The sequence below is a fragment of the Patagioenas fasciata genome, chromosome 1, assembly GCF_037038585.1.
Source record: "Patagioenas fasciata isolate bPatFas1 chromosome 1, bPatFas1.hap1, whole genome shotgun sequence".
Classification (NCBI taxonomy): Eukaryota; Metazoa; Chordata; class Aves; order Columbiformes; family Columbidae; genus Patagioenas; species Patagioenas fasciata.
In genome coordinates, this window is record NC_092520.1 from 156,229,941 (window position 1) to 156,249,008 (window position 19,068).

The window sequence follows — 19,068 nt, forward strand, 5'->3', positions numbered from 1 at the left end:
TGATTTCTAGGTACTACAGAGTAAGAAAAGAGGTATTTTTACTCGGTGAAGTGAATTGCAGGATCTTGCTCCCTCAAAGGGTGCATTTATTAGAAAAACAGCACCAAAAATACTAATCACACGTTGTATGAAGAGAACAGAATGGTGACAGGTTAAAGATCTGACAGTACCTCAAGTTCCTGCTGGTGACCATGAGATGGGATTCAGTCATCCGGAATATGTTGTGAATGGCACGAGCAGCCAACACTTGTCTCATAGCTTCATAGATCACCTCACTTGTCTGATCTGACTGAACAGCCATAGATCCCAAAAACCGGACAACGAACATCTGCTGCAAGAGTGAATCTGGAAGAGAAAAGGTGTGACTTCCTTCCCTGTGCTACTTCAGTTTTCCAGTAGCTGAAGGTATCAATGAGGTGGTTTTTTTCGCTTTGGAATTCAAACAGTAAAGCTATGGGTGGTGACTTCCTGCTATGAGCCAGGCAGTGCTCTGACCCAGTTTTCAACAGTGCTTGAACTGGCAGCAAGTAGGAACAAAAAAAAAACAACTCACAGTTGCTTGCAAGCTTTAAAAGTGTAACTGGTCTTTTATGCCTTATTTGATTAGACAGTAAAATTCACTTGCCTATCTTGTTTTCAGGTGCACATAAACTCTGCTAAATTTATGATTGTGCACAAGCCTTGTCTTCCATAAAATTAACTCTTCTCTTTAAACCTTGTACATTCCTTACTTCTGTGTCTTTCTAATCTTCCACGCAGCTGGTTCCAGTGAGGTTCTCATTAAATCCTTCCTTGCTCATTGACTACCACCATAAGACTTGTACTTACAACTAAGTTGCCGTTATGAGGAGCGGCTGAGGGAGCTGGGGCTGTTTAGCCTGGAGAAAAGGAGGCTGAGGGGAGACCTTATTGCTGTCTGCAACTACCTGAAAGGAGGTTGTAGCATGGAGGATGTTGGTCTCTTCTCCCAAGTAGCAAGTGATAGGACAAGAGGAAATGGCCTCAAGTTGTTCCAGGGGAGGTTTAGATTGGATATTAGGAAAAAATTCTTCATGGAAAGGGTTGTCAGGCATTGAACAGGCTGCCCAGGGAAGTGGTGGAGTCACCATCCCTGGAGGTGTTTAGAAGACACATAGATGAGGTTCTTGGGGACATGGTTTAGAGATGGACTTGGCAGTGCTAGGTTAACTGTTGGACTTGATGATCTTAAACATCATTTCAAAAAAAAATTTATTCTATGATTTTATGATTATGCTACAAAGCCATCACTTGATCAGGCTCCCTTTACGGTTGGTGGTCAGCAAGGTAAAGCGGGACAAGTCCTGCTGAACATGACTGCTCAAAGGCCACAACAGCTGTGTCTACATTGCACAAGACACCACAAAGACTGTGAAGCGTCTGCTTGAGCTGAGCTGTGCAGATCCACCTGTGCAGTCTGAGACACTGGGCAGTCACCAATGCATGGTACTCGCTTCTCTGTGCTGCTGCTGCCAGCACGGAGATGCTGGCTTGTCCCAGCTACTCTGCTGCCAGGCAGCTTGCAACCACCCCACCATGCAATGAGACAGCACATGCAAGTGAGTGTTCAAATCAGTAGGTTCTGCTTTGGTTCTGTCAGTGGTTTTCTAACGGGTTGCTGGCTCCAGACAGTGGTTTTAACTGCTACAGAGGAAGAGGAGTACAGCCAGGGTCTGAGACCTGCATGTGCTGGGAGAGGAAGATCAGAACTGATGACTACTGCTGGAAAGGAGGCAGCAGTAAGAAACTCTCCTTTTGCTGAAAGAGACAGGTTGCTGCTTCTAGCCATATCCTGGGCCTCTGTGAGATACAGATTGTGGATTGCAGAGTACACATCGGTGAGAAATGGCTACTAAGCAGCCTCAAACTTGAGCAGAATCATACTACTGTCCCATCAACCCCTTTTTAAACAAGTCAACAACTTAAAAGAAAAAGAGGAATGAAAGACCAAAAAACCCAACCCCAAACATTTTTGCCTTTAAGCATTTGAAATAAATCTAATCTGGAATTTGGCTTGGACTGTCAAGGAAAAAGGGTGTTTGTTGTCGCAGGTGGTGATGTTTAAAAGACTACCTTCTGAAAGGTGATGACCTCTAACTGTGCCATGGGTCTGTCACTGCTGTTTCCAGCGTCAGGTGCTTTCATTAAGAGACACTGGATAGCTGACAGCTGAATTAGGCCTAAAATCATGACTAATTTTATCTGGAAAAATATAAAGCACTTACCTTCCTCCTCATCTTTGCTGCTGTCTTCAGATTCGCCAAATGGGTTTGCACGCCTACAAAATAAGAATACAAGCTCTTCATTTCAGATTCGGGCAACCACATGCACATGCTCTAATACTTGATTTTCTCCCCTAAAATCACTCTGTTAAACAAAGCGATCGATTGCTGTCTCTGGCCATACCTGCCACCTCTGTTCTGGTCCAGGAATTCTGTGGCAGGCAGTACGATATCAAATTGAATTGGTGTTCCAGGAGCAATGAGTTGTGGGGAGTCTTGTATGCCAGCTGATTCATTGGGAATTATTTTATCATTTTCCATATTCTTGACATTCTGGCTGAAGTGGAAATGGAAAAAAAAAATTCAATCAATGAATGATGCCCTATCTTTGCTTTGGAAGGCAAACAAGATTATTAAAGAAGTCATAACTATACATATCACTACATATGTACACTTGGTTTACGAGCAGCATCTTCCATTTCTAGAAAGTTTTCTGTTTGCATACAGATGTAAAAGTGACTTGGGAGATTAGTTGTCTATGAAATAGCTATTTCCTTTGCTCAAGTGAAGTAGATGGCAACTTTATTTATACGTCTGTAATCCACATTAAGCAGCTGTACTATGAGTAAAATTAGAAATTGACTGGCATTTCCCATGGCTACAGGGAATCTTTGGAATCTGTAAGAAATCATAATAAAAGGAATCATAAACCATAACGGCACTGAGAGGCAAAACACCCGAAAAAGTTTCAATTTCTAGATATAAATATCTGAGTAAGAAATTACAACTTTCTGACAAAACTTGCAGAGAAGTCTCTTCACGATGAATGTCAGTGTGACCCAAACTTGCCCTGTTATGTTTATCACACTGCTTCTGGAAGCAGGATTTCAGTCCAGCACTGGGCTTGAAAACCGGCTCTGCAGAAGTCTGAAGAATTCCCACTGAGGAAGATGGACATAAAGAAATGTGGACATAAAGAAATGATACATAAAATACGTGTTTTGGATATAAGCGTATCCTAGAGCAAGAACATAGTTACTCCAACTTATACTGGGGACTCTGCTGTATTATCCACATTACGAGTCATTCCCTTGCAGAGAAGCACTTAAAAATAAAGCATCATCTTTGTTTCTAAAGAAAGATCAAAATCCCAACAGCAACCACAAGGAGCTTTTGAGCTGTGAGGTGGAGCAACAAGCATTACCCACAACACTTGAAGCTATCTCACATATTTTGTGGTTTATTTTTAAGGGGAATATGAAGTTAATTCAGTTTTATACTTCTAAGAATTTATGGAAGCTGCAAAAGCTTCCATTAGAAAGTTGCATCACTTTGCTCTGGGCAAAACAGGAACCCCAGATGGGTTTTTCTGAGCCCAGGTGACGGGCCCAACATGGACTCACATTGTTTCTGCACATCTTCCACAGATAACACTTAAACTTGCCAAACTAGCTTGCTTTGTACTATTTGCTGACTTCTCTTCCGTTGCATGGCATCTGTTCTTGAGGATGCTCTTAAGTCCTTGCAAGCAGATATCCTGGTGAGTTAACAGCTGGCAGAACCTGTAAGTTATTCCTTAGGTAGAACAGTGATTTGTTTCTGATGAAGAAAACACAGTTGTCTGCAGAATTTTGTGGAACAGCAAGAGATACTGCAGGGGAAAAATCTTAGTTAACTAATCTTGTAGCCCTGTGCTTTGGGCCTTCAGATGTCTGATCCAGGTATCTTTTTTCATTTCTGTATTTTATGTATCCTGTATACATAAAGGGACTGAATTTTTTTAGTGCAGAGTATAGAATCCTACTAGTGAAAAAAAAATACTGTTCTAAATATAAGATGTCAAAGCTCTCCTTTAAAAGGAAGCCAATGGGAAGTGAGAGGAGTGTACAGAAGGCGGGACAAACCCCCCAGTTATCCAGCCAACTTATTTGTTTCATATAGTTTCCAATGAAACAAAGTTCAAAATGTCCTTGATCCATCAGAAAAACAAGAAAAAAATCAACACATTTCCGCCTGCCCTAGATCTGTCACCTCATACAATGTCAGTTCCATTCCCTTGGCAGTACATTACAGAAAAAGGTGCTGATTCATTTAATACTTTGAATGATTTTTATCCTATCAAGCCCACTAAGCAGGGAGTGGAAGTCTAGCAGTTGATATCAATGGAGCTCAAATTTTGCCCATTACTAGATGCTAGGCCCACTCCCTCTCAGAACACAATCCATATTCAGAAACATATGTTGACTCTGGAACCCGATCTAGAATTTTCAAGTGACCTAGAACCCAAATATAGAGCAAATAACTAGAACACTATCTAGAACACCCAAAGTGAGCCAGAACCTTTGTCTAGAACACACTCTGAAACATTTATCTAGAACCTGATCTGGAGCCAGCAAAAGCGAATCACGACACACTTAATGAACCATCAAGTGAGCTGGACACACACTGTCAAGCAACCATCAAAGCGGACTGTCAAGTGAGCTAAAACCCAATCTTAACCAGGCAAGTAATATAGAACACACTCTGGTATCATCAAAGCGATCTGGAACACAGGCTAGAAATGTGAGCTAGAACTTTTCAAGTGACCTAGAGCCCAGTCAAGAACATCAACTAGAACCTCATCTAGAACACACCCCATAACCTGAGCTAAAACTATCATGTGACCTAGAACCCCATCTAGAACACACCATAGAGCCCTCAAGTGAGCTAGACCCTTATCTAGACACATGACCACTCCCACCAAACCAAACAGCTCCAGAATTCATCCCTGCTCTAACAATGGCTGCACCAACACCACTCTGGCTCTACAACCAACCAACCCACCAAACCAGCCTCTGGAATGGACCCGGACTCTGGGCCCACCCTCATACCGCTCAGAGCCAGGAAAGGACCTTTCATATGGATTCAGTGTGTTCACTGGCACAGTCTGCCATGTCCAGCTTGTTGCCTTGCTTTAGCGGACAGAGGGGTTTTTTTTCAGTGCATGGGTTTCTGACAGTTTTGGCAGCAGAGCTGCTGCCACAGTGGAGGGAAGTGTGTGTTTTACTGCAGTCTCTTCTTTGATTTGGAATTTTATTTCATTTAACTTCAATTTTTAAGGTACTTGTTTTGGCTACACACCTATCTCACTGACACTGTCCTGACAAGTCTGTCATGAGAGCTGAGGTCGCACTCTTACATAGGACTGCTTTAAGGCTTTATTCTATTGCAAATGGAGCTATTACTTGCACTGGGGATCTAGGATAGGCATTCCATTTAAAAGCGCAGCTGCTTTCAGTTATACTCTAACATTCTGGATCAAGATAGCTTTCATTGTGCGTGGCATTGCTCACTTGCCGCGCTGGTCATCCTAGAGTGTATTAGAAGGGGGTGGTTAGTAGGTCGAGAGAGGTTCTCCTTCCCCTCTACTCTGCTCTGGTGAGACCACATCTGGAATATTGTGTCCAGTTCTGGGGCTCTCAGTTCAAGAAGGACAGGGAACTGCTGGAGAGAGTCCAGCGCAGGACAACAAAGATGATTAAGGGAGTGGAGCATCTCCCTTTTGAGGAAAGGCTCAGGTAGCTGGGTCTCTTTAGCTTGGAGAAGAGGAGACTGAGGGGTGACCTCATTAATGTTTATAAATATGTAAAGGGTGAGTGTCATGACAATGGAGCCAGGCTCTTCTCAGTGACAACCAATGATAGGACAAGGGGTAACGGGTACAAACTGGAACACAGGAGGTTCCAATTAAATATGAGAAGAAACTTCTTCTCAGTAAGGTTGACAGACACTGGAACAGGGTGCCCAGGGAGGTTGTGGAGTCTCCTACTCTGGAGACGCTCAAAATCTGCCTGGGTACATTCCTGTGTAGCCTCATCTAGGTGTTCCTGCTCTGGCAGGGGGATTGGACTAGATGATCTTTTGAGGTCCCTTCCAATCCCTAACATTCTGTGATTCTGTAACACTTGGCATCTCTTAAATCTTTCGGTAGGAAACATCACAAGTAGAGGAATTTCATGGAACACAGAGGCTTTGTAAAGCCAGGGCCTAGACAGGGCTTTCTGCCAGGTGACTGCTGTCCTGTAAAAAGAGCGTGACTGTGCACAGTCTCTGGTCTGTGCAAGTGAGATTTTTACCTGGGGTGATGAACTTCATGTTTTTTCCCAAAGCTGGTAATGGGAGTCACTGCTTGTAGGGCTGTCTGGTTTAACTTGATTGCAGCTGCCTATAAAAACAAGACCGAGCAGCTCTTTTTACACAGACTTTACATTACCATGTAAAGAACAATGCAAAAGCAAGTTGGAAGGAACAGACTGAAAGATGGAAACAAGCTCCTACCTCTGGATTGTCAGTGAGATAGATCTGTCTGGAGATGTTGTTGATGGCACAAATCCACTGGAAGGGAAAAATGAAGTTGAACTCTACAAGCTCACTTGTATACAAGAAAAACAATATTAAGAAAATATTTTTACCTCCTCATATTCTTTCTTGCTTTCTGCTTGAAGAGTTATACCCCTAAAATATAAACATGGTGTATCAGTGCTAGCAGTGGATACCAGGAGTGTTTGACTCCAGGTCTTACAATAACATCACCAAGCTTTGTATCTATTATCCATCAAAGGAACAAATCTCACGAATAAGCTGCAGCTAAAGGATGTGCTGTGCAGGCAGCTGTGGGGGAGAATGGGAAGGAACATGCTTTTCATTTGGAAACACCCTCCTGGAAACCCAGAAATGCTCACTACTATAGCAAGCAAGTTTTACATGAAACAGCATCTGAAGGGGTGGGTGTGACTGGCTCTCTTCAAATAAAACCTGTCGCATACGCTTTGCCTGTTGGAGTACTGATCTGAAAGCAGTATCTCCTGTCTTCGCAGTCCACAGCCATAACAGAGCAGTTGTCCAGGTCCTGAATCAATCCTCCAGCTACTGCTCCTCTTGGCTGACACATCAAGTTACCGCCTTGAGTGAAGAAATAGAGTCTTTCCCAAGTTGTAGTCACCAGACCGGTTTTACTAAAGAGAAGATGCAGTGATAAAGATGTGTTACTATTTAGAAATTACTCCAAACGTATATGAAACTGCAAACATTTCCTGATGCTAATCTGAACTTCATTTTCATCCCTCAAATTTTTTTTTTGACAAGTCTCTGTCAAGAAGTAAAAGCAGCACCTATTCCTAGCAGAGACTAATCCTTAATGAAAGCTGAAGAATTAAACTAATTCCAAACATCCCAAGTTAAAAAAACACTCTCTGTAGTATCAGCTAGTTAAGGAATAAAAGAATTATTGGTGTTGAGTAACTGATATGAAATACTATTAAGCTGAGGAGCAGCATCAGCAATTTTAGCACAAAGAATCATCATTAAACAAGTATTTTCTGCAAGTGATATCTCAGAGTCCATCTGCCCCCCAGCTAGAGAGTCCTATTATATTGTAATCCAGCTTTTAGAATGCTATGAGAACTTAATAAAAATTGCTACTCAAACAGAAATAAACTGATGTTTAATCAAATACATAAACAGGGTTACTATATGCCACCAATAACACATAGCTCCTGTGGAAGCTGATGGAAGATTTTAATTGGAAAATCTGCAAAGGTAATTATGTATGGTATATGTTATGAAAGCATGTATTAACTACAAAATACAGCTGCTTATTTTTGTGAACACTAAGTTTTCATTAGTCCTAAGAACTGGGAAAAATCTAAACCCACCCCTATCAGTTTCTAATTTTCAGCCACTTGAATGCAGGAAATCATCCCTGTAGGAGAATGCAAAGAGAAGTAAACTTCAGGCCAGACATGAGGAAGAGATGTTTTACACTGAGGGTGGTGAAACCCTGTCCCAGGTTGCCCAGAGAGGTGGTAGATGCCCCATCCCTGGAGACATTCAAGGCCAGGCTGGATGGGGCTCTGAGCAACCTGATCTAGTTGAAGATGTCCCTGCTCATGGCAGCGGGTTGGGTGAGATGACCTTTGAAGGTCCCTTCCAACCCAAACTATTCTGTGATTCTATGATTTCTGTTTTCAGGAAAAGAGTCTCCAGCGCCTCTAATTTGGTTTAAGCTTCAAAAGCACATTTTCAAAGATGACATTGATACTTAGGAGGTGAAAACTACAGCTACCACAGTGATTCAGGAGCCTCAAACATCATTACCTGAGGAGTCTTTATAATCACATCCCCCCCCCCCCCAAAAAAAAAACCCAAAAATAAGTAGCAAATAGTCAACAATTAAACAAACTAACAGGTAGCAACAGCTGTCTTACTTTCTAAGGTTAAGGTAGCCAGCCTTCTGGATGAGATTTCTATTGATAGCAGGTGAAGTTACGTCAGAATCTGGAGTGTAAACAGATTCATTAACTGCAATTAAGTCCTGCTGGGATACCCTCATTTTTTCAGCTTCGGCATCCAACTCTCCCTGTATGCTGAGGAAAAACAAACAAACAACAACAAGCCCAAATCCATCATTAGTCAATTTATACCAGGATATAGCTAACATCTGTAATCCAAAGTGAACACAAATACCAGCTGAGATTATATCAGAGAGCAGTGCAAAGATAAAGTTTACTTTTAGAATAGACTTTATAGGAAATAGAACGTGAGACTACCTGTCCAAGGCTTTCTCTAAGGATTAAATAAATCAGTGCAGTTAGGAAAAGATGGAAGAAAGAAGCATACAATGGGGAACTGCTCCCAGATAATCTCATCGGAGCCTGAAGAGACAAGATATGTATGCTCTGGAGGTACTGACAATAGTTTAAGGAAAACACAGCTATGTTAGGTTGGCCGGCAGTAAAAGCGCAGCCAGGATTTCCCCTTGCTCTTTATTTTGAAAGCCCAGATTGAAGATGTTACTCTCAATACACCTCATACAGTAGCTATGCTTTCTTTTTTGCAATTTGTACTAAACATAGTTGTCTTCTTTCCTCAAGGAGTACAGAGAGATAATGATTAGAATTATGAGATTGTTCTATATACCTGAAACGAGCAGACATCAGAAACATTTAAGTGTTGGGAGTAAAGAGTTAAGTTCTACTTTTTCAAGAGACATGGCTTTTAAATCCACATTTGTATGAATTTACATTGCTGTTTACATTCAGTTTTCTGAAAGAGATAACTGTGAAAGGGTATCTGAGTGTAATTTTTCACTCAGAAACTAAGTGGTAATTCATTGCAGAAGCCTAATATGGATATATACTGCAGTGCTGAACATCTATGATTTCATAATATTACTAAAAGACACATTTGGCATTAAGGAGGAAGCAGAGCAGCCATTTTACTGGAACAAGCAAGCAGAGAGAAGTCAGAATCATCATATGCCAGTGAAATACCCTAATATTTTCTTTTTTTTTTTTCGTTGTTTGGTTGGTTTTTTTTTAATTTTTCCACATCTACTGTCAGGCAATCATTGGGAGCCACTTGATTTTCAGAGGTTCCCAGAGACCACTTGACAGTCCCATCACACCAATAAGCCTGCCTTGTTTCCATCAGCCTTAGTCTGTGTTTCACTTGCAGACTCTTCTCATCAGTCCACAACAACGCAACGGGCATAATCAAAAAGCAACTAAAGGCCTGCCATTTTCAAAATGTGACACAATTAATACAATAATTAAAAAAAACCACCTATTAGATAAACTATACATAAAAGGGCTTAGATCTTCATGTCAGCTGCATGTACTATTTGGAGCATATGTAGACAAAGAAGTAGCTGGTTTGAGACCATCTGTTTGCACTGCACTTCTGCGCATCTGAGGTCTGGTTACAAGTCTGTGAACTGAGGTCCTGAGGAGGTGGCCAATGTCCCTGCCAGGCTGGTCTCCATCACCCTCAAAAGCTCGCTGCAGTCAGGGAAGGTTCCTAATGGCTGAAAAACAGGCAAGTGTCACACCTGCCTTTGGGACAGGCAAGAAAAACAACCTGGGGAACTACAAGCCAGCCAGCTATACCTCAGTCCCTGGGAAAGCTGAGAAGCAAATTCTCCAGCTATTTCCAAACACATGGAGGACAAGAAGGCAAGTGGAAACAGCCAGCACAGATTTACCAAGGGCAAATCATGCCTGAGCATCCTGATTGCCTTCTGTGATGTGATGACTAGCTTGGTGGGTGGGAGAAGAGCAGTGGATGCTGTTTCACTTGGCTTCAGCAAGACCCTTCACATGATCTCCCATAGTATCCTTACAGCCAAATTGGTGAAATACAAATTGGAGAAGCTGACTACAAGATGGGTAGAAAACATGGCTGTACTAATGACCTTAAAGGGTTGTAATCTGTGAGACAAAGCCCAACTGGTATCTGAGTGATGTTCCTCATGGTCAACACTGGGTCAACACTGAAACTTACAGGTTTAGAGTCTTTAACATAAGCTAGACAACCCATAAGAGAAGAGGACACCAAACTGGGAAGACTGACTGACTGCTACGGTAGAGCGGAGGGCTGCTGTTCAGAGGGACCTTGACATGCTGCAGAAATGAGCAGACAGAAACTTCATGAAGTTCAGCAAAGACAAAGTCCTGTCTGGGGTGCAATAACCCCATGCAACTGCAAAGGACAGGAGACACCTGGATAGAAAACAACTTCTAGCAAAGGACCTGGGGGGTCCTAGAGGACAAGCTGAACGTGAGCCAGCTCCACATCTTTGTGGCAAAGGAAGGACAGTCACATCCTGGTCTGCATGAGCAGGAGTATAGCCAGTGGGTCAAAGAAGTAATTATTTCCATCTGTTCAGCTCCAGCAGGAGCACTGTGTCTAGTTTTGGTGACCCAGCACACGAAAGACAGAAACAAAGTCACGTGAAGAGCCAGCTACATGGCTTGGGGACCAGAACATGGGACATGAGAAGAAGCTGCAAGAATTGTTTTTCAGCCCCATGAAATGAAGGCTAAGGGGGGAAATGTACCTTAACTACCTGATGGGAGGGTACACAGCAGATGGAGCTAGATTCTTCTTGGAGGTGCGCAGTGGCAGAATGAGAGACAATGGACACAAGCTGTAACAAGTTACTGCGTGTGCCACACGTGAGACATAGATTCTCAAACTTTGACTGGACACAGTGCTGAGCCCTCTGCTCTAAATGATCCTCCTGTCAGCAGGAGAGCAGACTAGATGACCTCTTCAGGTCCACACTGCAGCAGCTGTTCTTTGACTTTTAGAGAAACAATACTAGCAAATATTTGATTTCTATACTAACTTTTCCAAATTTCAGGACTTACTAACTGTGTCCAGGCTACTAGGAAAACTCACAGGATGAGAACACAAGAATACTTGTCACTGCATAGAAAGTCATTCATACCTGCACCTATGCAATAAACAACTTTCTCCCTACTTCCTGCCCAAGTGGTTAAACCTTTTGGAGAATGTGCACACAGCAGGATCAGAGATCCGTGTAGTCCACTGTCCTGTTCCCTGACCATGGCAAAAAGACTGTGGAAAAGCACAAGGTGAGTACATATGATTCTTCTGCCATTCTCCTCTCCAGTCTTTTGTAGAAGCTGGTGATAACCTGTAGCTGTTGGAGTGATCTAGAGAGACAGTGCCGCATTCAAGTCAGCGCTGACTGGCCAGATGAAGAGTCATTCTTGCATCATGGTGTTAGTCTGTTTCATGCGAGCTTATTTCCAGCTTTTTCACATCTTTAGAAAGCTTGAGACTTCCTGAGCTCCCACATCACCCTTAAAATGAGACCAGCTGTGTGCATCTTACCACTTAGCCAAGTCATATGAGAGGCTGAGTTATAAAGACTGAGTAATATCATCAGATCTGAATTAAATTAGACCATATTTTGCACGCTAGCGCCTTTCAACATTATCAATAAATGTCAGAATAAGAATTATTTAAATTCAATTTAGAAATAAAATTGGACAGTGCTGTCGGTTTTTACATAAGTGCTACTTCAGTGAATGTTTTAATCAGTCCTTTTTGTTGCACCACAAATTGCTTCCGACAAAACTGCCCTGGCATTTTCACAGTTCCCAAGACTGGAATTCCTCTTCCCAAGGCATGTTTCGCTTTTCTCCAAGGTAGAAAGGAGAGAAAAGCTGGCAATTTTGAAACTATATGCACTTGTGGCAACTACACCAATTGGTTACTGAGAATATTTTAATGATCTCTCCTCTCTTACATGTTTTACACTGTTAGCAATATTTACTGTATCAATGAAGATACTTTTAAACACACAGACTCAGTTTTACAATCAGCTTAAACAGACGCAAGACTACATCACTGCTGAAACTCTGCAACTGCACAATTGGTCTCATTGGCTTGATGTTCCAAGAAAACAAATCTGGCAAATAAAAGCTTTTAGCTTGATTAGCAAGCAGATCTGACTCACACACGCCTTGCGATCCCCAGCACTAAAGAAGGAAAGCAGTGGGCAGCATGGTTTCCAGTGTCTCTAATCTTAAGTCATCAAACCATGTCCGTTGTCAGTAACTGCTAAGCTGCACGTTGTCATTCAGAAGTTTGCAAGCTTCTCTTTTGGTTTTTCCAAAGACATCACACTCCTGTACTAGTTATACTTGAGTGGTACTTGCAAGAATTTCTGTGTGACAGACTTAAAACACAAAAAAACCCACACTCAGCAGAACAACTGAGCAGCCTGTCTTTGCTTCCATTTCCTACTGTGTACTGTCCAGAATTCAAATCCATCGGACTTTGAAAAACAAGGGCTTATTCTATGGTGGGGATCCAATGGCAGGACCGTCACAGTACCTGTACGACACAAGCAAGGTGCTCTACCCCTACTAACAGGCACTATTTCAAGGGAGTTTAACATCTCTTCCAGTTTGTACAAACACTATGTAGATTGCAAAGGGATTTATTTCAGAAGAGTGTGAAAAGATACATAAATAAGTATAGAGGTACAGGGAGTAAAGAATAATTTAGTGAAAGAATCTGCTATACAGGGAGACTTCTTATAACACTCTTCTCAAGTAAACAAGTATGTGTTATTTAAAATGCCACCAGAGTCAGAATAAGTAATGATTTGGATACAGTCCAACATGAAAGGTGTGAAGCAATAAACTGAAGGACTCAGTTTAGTGTTCCAGCTGATTTAAAATAAATTAATGTTCTCTCTAATAGGATTACATTTAAAATGTAAAGTTTACATTTACAGGGACTTAATTATAAAGAAAATGTCAATCTTCACTATGAGACCACAGGGGAGAAAAAATAATCACAAAATTAGGAGTAGAAAAGTAGAGGCAGTTTGTTGAAATACGGACTTAGCTAAAGCAGGTCAAACTCCGTGGACCAATACAGCCTACACTGGATGCAATGAGTATGTTCTCTAGGGCGAGGAGCTTTGTTTGCCTCGTGTAGCTACAACATCAGATGCTATAGGCCCTAAATTCTTATTTGAGAGGTCAATGGATTATTGTTACAGTATTGTTACAGAAGATCCAGCACGTATAAATACCTCTAATTCAGAATGAAGAGAGACAGGTATGTAAGAAAGCACGGGAACACTGCAGTATGTACTTCCTGGCTATGCTGTAAAAATACTCTCTGCAGTGCACTGACAGCATTTTCCTTTACATGTACAAACATACCTCATTTCCACCTGCTGCTTTAACAAAATATGCCCAACAACGCAATGCAAGCACGGAAGGATTCTCTTGAGAAAGAAACAGAGGTGCTCTCTGTTACGTACGGAATGTTAAAGTGCTATTGCTCAGAATTCCAACAAGCCACAAGTTTTGTGTTACCTTTGAACCATGTCCGAAACAGATGACAAAAAACTGTCCATTCTTTTGGAAAACATCTCTGCTCCTTTCTTAAAAAAGTTGATCTGAAAAATACAAAAAAAACCCAGACACTGGAAGTTACCTTGGTTGTGGCAGACAAATAAGAGGTTGTGGGGACTGTGTTAACAGCTATCCCATTATGACTGATACTTTGGGCTGGCGATGTAACACATGGTCAAAGCAGCTGTGTTGCCTTTCTTTGTATTTCTCGGTTTTGCAGCTTTCCTCCCTTTCACAGCCCTTTGACAGGCACATAAGCTACAGGGTGCTGACACGTATGTTTCCAATGAGCTTGCTAAAGGACTGAAACAAGGCAACATGTGGCCTCCTCCCATACCAGCACTGTACAGAACTTGGTCTAGCAGTCTGACCCACTGTATGCAATACCACCATATCAAAAGGAACGGGCAAAATGATCCATTAGATTTAGTAGTCGAACCTGGACTACCACCTCCAACCTGGAAATGGTTTAAACTGCTATAGCAAAGTCAGTCAGGAAAATGAGGAAGTGTAGCTGTGCTAGCAGAAGCCTCCACGGTAATCAGTTATGTCAACTACAGATTTACCACAGATTTTGTTCTACTGGAAGCAGCTAAATAAAGCTGCTAAGGCCAAAGTGCACATTTTGTGACAGAAGATTAATTCACCTTGCTGGTATGGCTCAGATGTGCAAAAGCAGCAAAGCACTCAGTGTAGACTTGACCTTGGATTACCTGTTGTGAGGCACACAGCCATCATTAGGACCTATTCGCAACTGTGTGAAATATGGACATGGCTAAAGCGTCTGTGCAAATGTAATATCAGTGAACTACTCAGGAAAGAGATGTAAAATCAAATTCTTGGCTGTTAAGCAATTTATTAGCCATTTCATCCAATTTTACTTGTGATTCTACTCCTTTTCCCTAACCTTGGTACGTGGGATTCCTCTTAGAATCACAGAATCATTTCAGTCGGAAGAGACCCTCAGGATCATCGAGTCCAACCATAACCTAACTTAACTCTAGCACAAAACCATGTCCCCAGGAACCTCATCTAAATGCCTTTTAAACACCTCCAGGAATGGTGATTCCACCACTTCCCTGGGCAGCCTGTTCCAATGCCTGACAACCCTTTCCATGAAGAATTTTTTCCTAATATCCAATCTAAACCTCCCCTGGCACAACTTGAGGCCATTTCCTCTTGTCCTATCACTTGCTACTTGGGAGAAGAGACCAACATCCTCCATGCTACAACCTCCTCTCAGGTAGTTGTAGACAGTGATCAGGTCTCCCCTCAGCCTCCTTTTCTCCAGGTTAAACAGCCCCAGTTCCCTCAGCTGCTCCTCATCAGAGTTGTGCTCCAGACCTGTCACCAGCTTTGTCGCCCTCCTCTGCACTCTCTCTAGTCCTTCAATGTCCTTCTTACCTATAAATCAGATTTCTGCAACCATGTTATTGGCCACAGACACCCTTTACATACAAAGAAGAGAAAGCACGCTTTCTTGAACAATGATTCTATTTCAGAAGCCTACTTCAAGACGGAAGAATTCTACTAAGGATAATGAGAGACTGACACACTTAGCTTAGTTGTTTGTATCAGTTTTCAGTCAAATAAACCCTGTATTAGCCATTGGTTCTTCCAAAGATGCCGTGTGGCCTGCTCATTCACTGGAAACATGAGATATGAGACACACATTTTGAGTAATTAATAAAGAAAATATATACTTGGGCTGAAGGGCAGTTCACAGTATTGAAACACCAATATCAACTTGCTTCTGGCTACTCTGTCATTCTCATAACTACCTAAGACTTTCCTATGTAAGGCACTAAGATATGGCAGTTTTACCAGATAAAATACAGGGAAAAAAAGTTCTGTATGGCTTCCAATAAAGGAAACCCATGCAGTTCTTTCACTTAGCATAATTACAGCAAAAAATCAGTGTGAACTCCCATGGTGGGGAAAGTGACAGAATTCTCATTTATTACCCATTTTACATGGCACACATGATCTGCAACAGACACAGGACAACGGAAATGATGATCCACACTACAATCTCAAACAGAGCACTGGATCCATTTTTTCTGTTCTCACAGCCCAATTCTCATTTTCCCACACTTTGCTTTCATCAATAGCAAAGCACAACAGATCTTTAAAACGGGTAGTAATGAGAACCAAGTGCTGTGAAAATACTAGTTTGCTGATCTCCTGACATCCTGGAGAGTTAGATTATCAGCATTACTACCACATTTTACAGACCTGAGAAATCAGTGTTCAGCCACTATATCAAATTGCTGGCAGAATAAAGATCAGAAAGGGGATTTGCCATCCTTATGCTCAATCTGCTCTCCTGTTCTGCTTTTCCAGTTCTCCAGTACATGCTCTGTTCCCCATCATGTACACTCCTCATCAACACGCTGAACATTATGTGCCAGGAAGGGAACTGCTATATAGGAGAGTTTGTGTACACACAGTAAACAGTGGCAGTAAAAGCTGCTGCACTCATAGCTCAGCCATGGAAAAAATTAACCCCAGGCTGATTTTGTGTATAAGTGTATCCAATATTTTTTCATTGGTGTCTTTCCTGAATATCTAAACATTCAACTTTCTGCCACAAACAAAATCAGTTGTTTCACCCTGTCCCTATTACCATTTGCCAGTTCTCAAAAAAAAATCCAGAGCTACAATGTTTTACCTTTCCCAAAGATATGTCTAAGTGATATAGTTGCTTTACTATCCATACCTGCCCTCGCGTATATCCTAGCATAGGTTCCATCATTGCCACTCTCTTCCTGTACTGCAGAGCATTCAGGGCACAGTAATATTGCAGAGATGAAAGATGCTGCTTTCTCCTTGCATTTGCCACTTCTTTCGCCACTTCTGCCTTAAGCTGAATAAAAATTGATAACAAGGTTTACAAAGTGTTACTGTGCACATGGATACATTTACTGATTATTTTCAAGTTATCTTTAAACAACTCTCATTACGGAACTTCTCCACATTAAAATGAAGGACGAGAAGCTAAGAAAGCAAATCCAAAACCCAAAGCAAGTACTTCAAGCCCTTCTCTGGCAAGATAGGTAAGCATTTGGGGAGGCCCTGCGACTATGTACTAAGTAACCACCACAACTAAGGTTCTGGATCTGATCTCAGTGTAAGAAATCTATTTGCAGCTGAGATCACAGACAAGCCTGCAAGTGGAAAATTCAGAGATGAATACATCACATTCTGTTCTGTAATGCATTTCCTTTAAAAGATCACCCTGTAGAACTGATGTGCTCTTAGGACAAGGCCAATCACACACCTTCTGGCATACAAGGATATATTTTGGAATACTAGTCCAGTGGGCAAAGAAGAAGAAATGCAAAACAATGCCACCGACAGAATTATGTGTACTGTAAGTGGAATGACTATCCATACAGAGAAATTTAGCAGGAAGGTAGATACGAAAAAACAGAATGCTTTATTAAGAGCAGACACAAGGCTTCACGACAGTTCACAATGAATTGTACCCAGTGACATAGCATCACCACATCAGCTGCACAACAGTGGGCCTATACAAATGTATTTACAGTAATTTGGATTGCCTCTGCCTAAAGAGCTCCCCCAGATCTGAAGGGCTCCAGCTAAACACAATACTTGATCACTTGCCTAATTTGGAGAAAACGGATATAACTTTGCTGAATTTATGTTTAAAAGCTTTGTGTCTGCTTGGAAACGAAATCACAAGTACTCTTGAGCTACTGTGAATTTAACTGATAAACTCTCCAAAGTTCGGAAGTGAACAATGATACAGACAGGACAGCTGATGAAAACTTTTTCTTTTCCCTTCCACGTTCATTACCTTTTCATTTTCTTTCCTTTTCGGTAACCTGCTATACTTTGCCATGGACACGTCATGTTCTGTAGACAAGGAATATTATTTTTTTTAGAAATGCGATGCGTGTGTGTGTAGATTAAAAATGTCTTCTGTGATATAACAGGTGCACACCATTAGAAACAAACAAAACAGGGAAACATACCATTGCTAGCAAGGCCAAAAAGATCCTTTAATGTGCTTACTTCTGGAAAAGAGAAATCAAAGATTTGAAGTGAAAACAGCTGTAAACGCTTTGTTCAACTGAGGCCATTTATGGCAGATTAAATGCCTAAGTCACTCCAATAATTTCAGAGCAGAGATGCATGAGTTGTGCCTGTCTTTAAAATGACAAACCAGATCAGTTGCTAAAGAAATGAATTAGGCAGACAGTTAAGTTAAAAGTCAAGTAGGTTTACTTGATTGAGCAAGTTATCACTATGAAAAAGATTCCTTATCTGCCAGTGTAATTTACCCAAAGCAGCACCATATCAGTACGCTTGTTATCACAAAAGGCCCACCGCCACCGTAAAAGATTGGCAGTTCTGAACAACTTCCTGATCATGCTTATGTGATACCGAGAAATCTAAGTCTCAGAGAAATATGAACTCAGCCCCTTTCGTGTACGAGAATCTTCATCAATATGGAACATTTTTTGCTATGTTTTGCTGTGCAAAGCATTACATATCTGACCATTGGCTATGATGCTCTCATAACAAACACTGGCCATGAGTTTCTGATGCAGAGAGAAGGAAGAGAAACTAAACAGGTCACTCAACTTTCACAAGTGTTGGGCACAAGCTGCTCTCAGCGTCCATACCAAAGTATTCTGCAACTGGAAAAACCCTCCTCAAAAAGTTACAGAGAAGGCACATTCACAAGAACAGACATTATGCAGCTGCGAAAAGAATAAGGAGAAGCTGCAGGATGCCATCATGGTCTCTGATTGCTAGTAACAACCTACTCAGTAATCAGCTTCATGCCACCTTTTTCTCCCCAGAACACTTCCTCAGGACTCTGATGCAGACAGACAGTAATTCTTCCCAGGTTTGACTAACTTGCACCTAGAGGTTTCTACAGTACTCAATACATAGACATAAAAAGATCAAAAGCAAAAACAAGAACACAGTTCATCTTCCTTGCTTCCTTGTTTAAGTCTATGATAAAATTTCATTATGGCCAGGCCTCTGCTAAAAATGCTGTTCTAGAGAAAAACGGAGGTGGTGATGGATGGCTGAACAGAACAATAAAGATTTTTACATCCAGGGAAGCT

At 41.6% G+C, this 19,068-nt stretch overlaps 1 protein-coding gene across 3 annotated transcripts in view; it reads right to left on the reverse strand.

Moving 5' to 3' along the window:
* APPL2 (adaptor protein, phosphotyrosine interacting with PH domain and leucine zipper 2) overlaps positions 1-19,068 on the reverse strand; it is a 42,553-nt gene that overhangs the window by 3,687 nt on the left and 19,798 nt on the right. Inside the window, exons 6-17 of one of the 3 annotated variants that reach the window (XM_071798745.1) lie at positions 17,962-18,000; positions 17,784-17,842; positions 16,683-16,829; positions 13,925-14,007; positions 8,486-8,644; positions 7,046-7,234; positions 6,692-6,734; positions 6,558-6,614; positions 6,356-6,444; positions 2,425-2,577; positions 2,244-2,296; positions 171-345 (exon numbers count right to left, since the gene is read on the reverse strand). In XM_071798745.1, the coding sequence (XP_071654846.1) occupies positions 171-345; positions 2,244-2,296; positions 2,425-2,577; positions 6,356-6,444; positions 6,558-6,614; positions 6,692-6,734; positions 7,046-7,234; positions 8,486-8,644; positions 13,925-14,007; positions 16,683-16,829; positions 17,784-17,842; positions 17,962-18,000 (1,246 nt within the window). Of the gene's footprint in view, positions 1-170; positions 346-2,243; positions 2,297-2,424; positions 2,578-6,355; positions 6,445-6,557; positions 6,615-6,691; positions 6,735-7,045; positions 7,235-8,485; positions 8,645-13,924; positions 14,008-16,682; positions 16,830-17,783; positions 17,843-17,961; positions 18,004-19,068 lie in introns of all 3 variants that reach the window. The other 2 variants (XM_065839394.2, XM_071798751.1) reach the window with 2 other exon arrangements.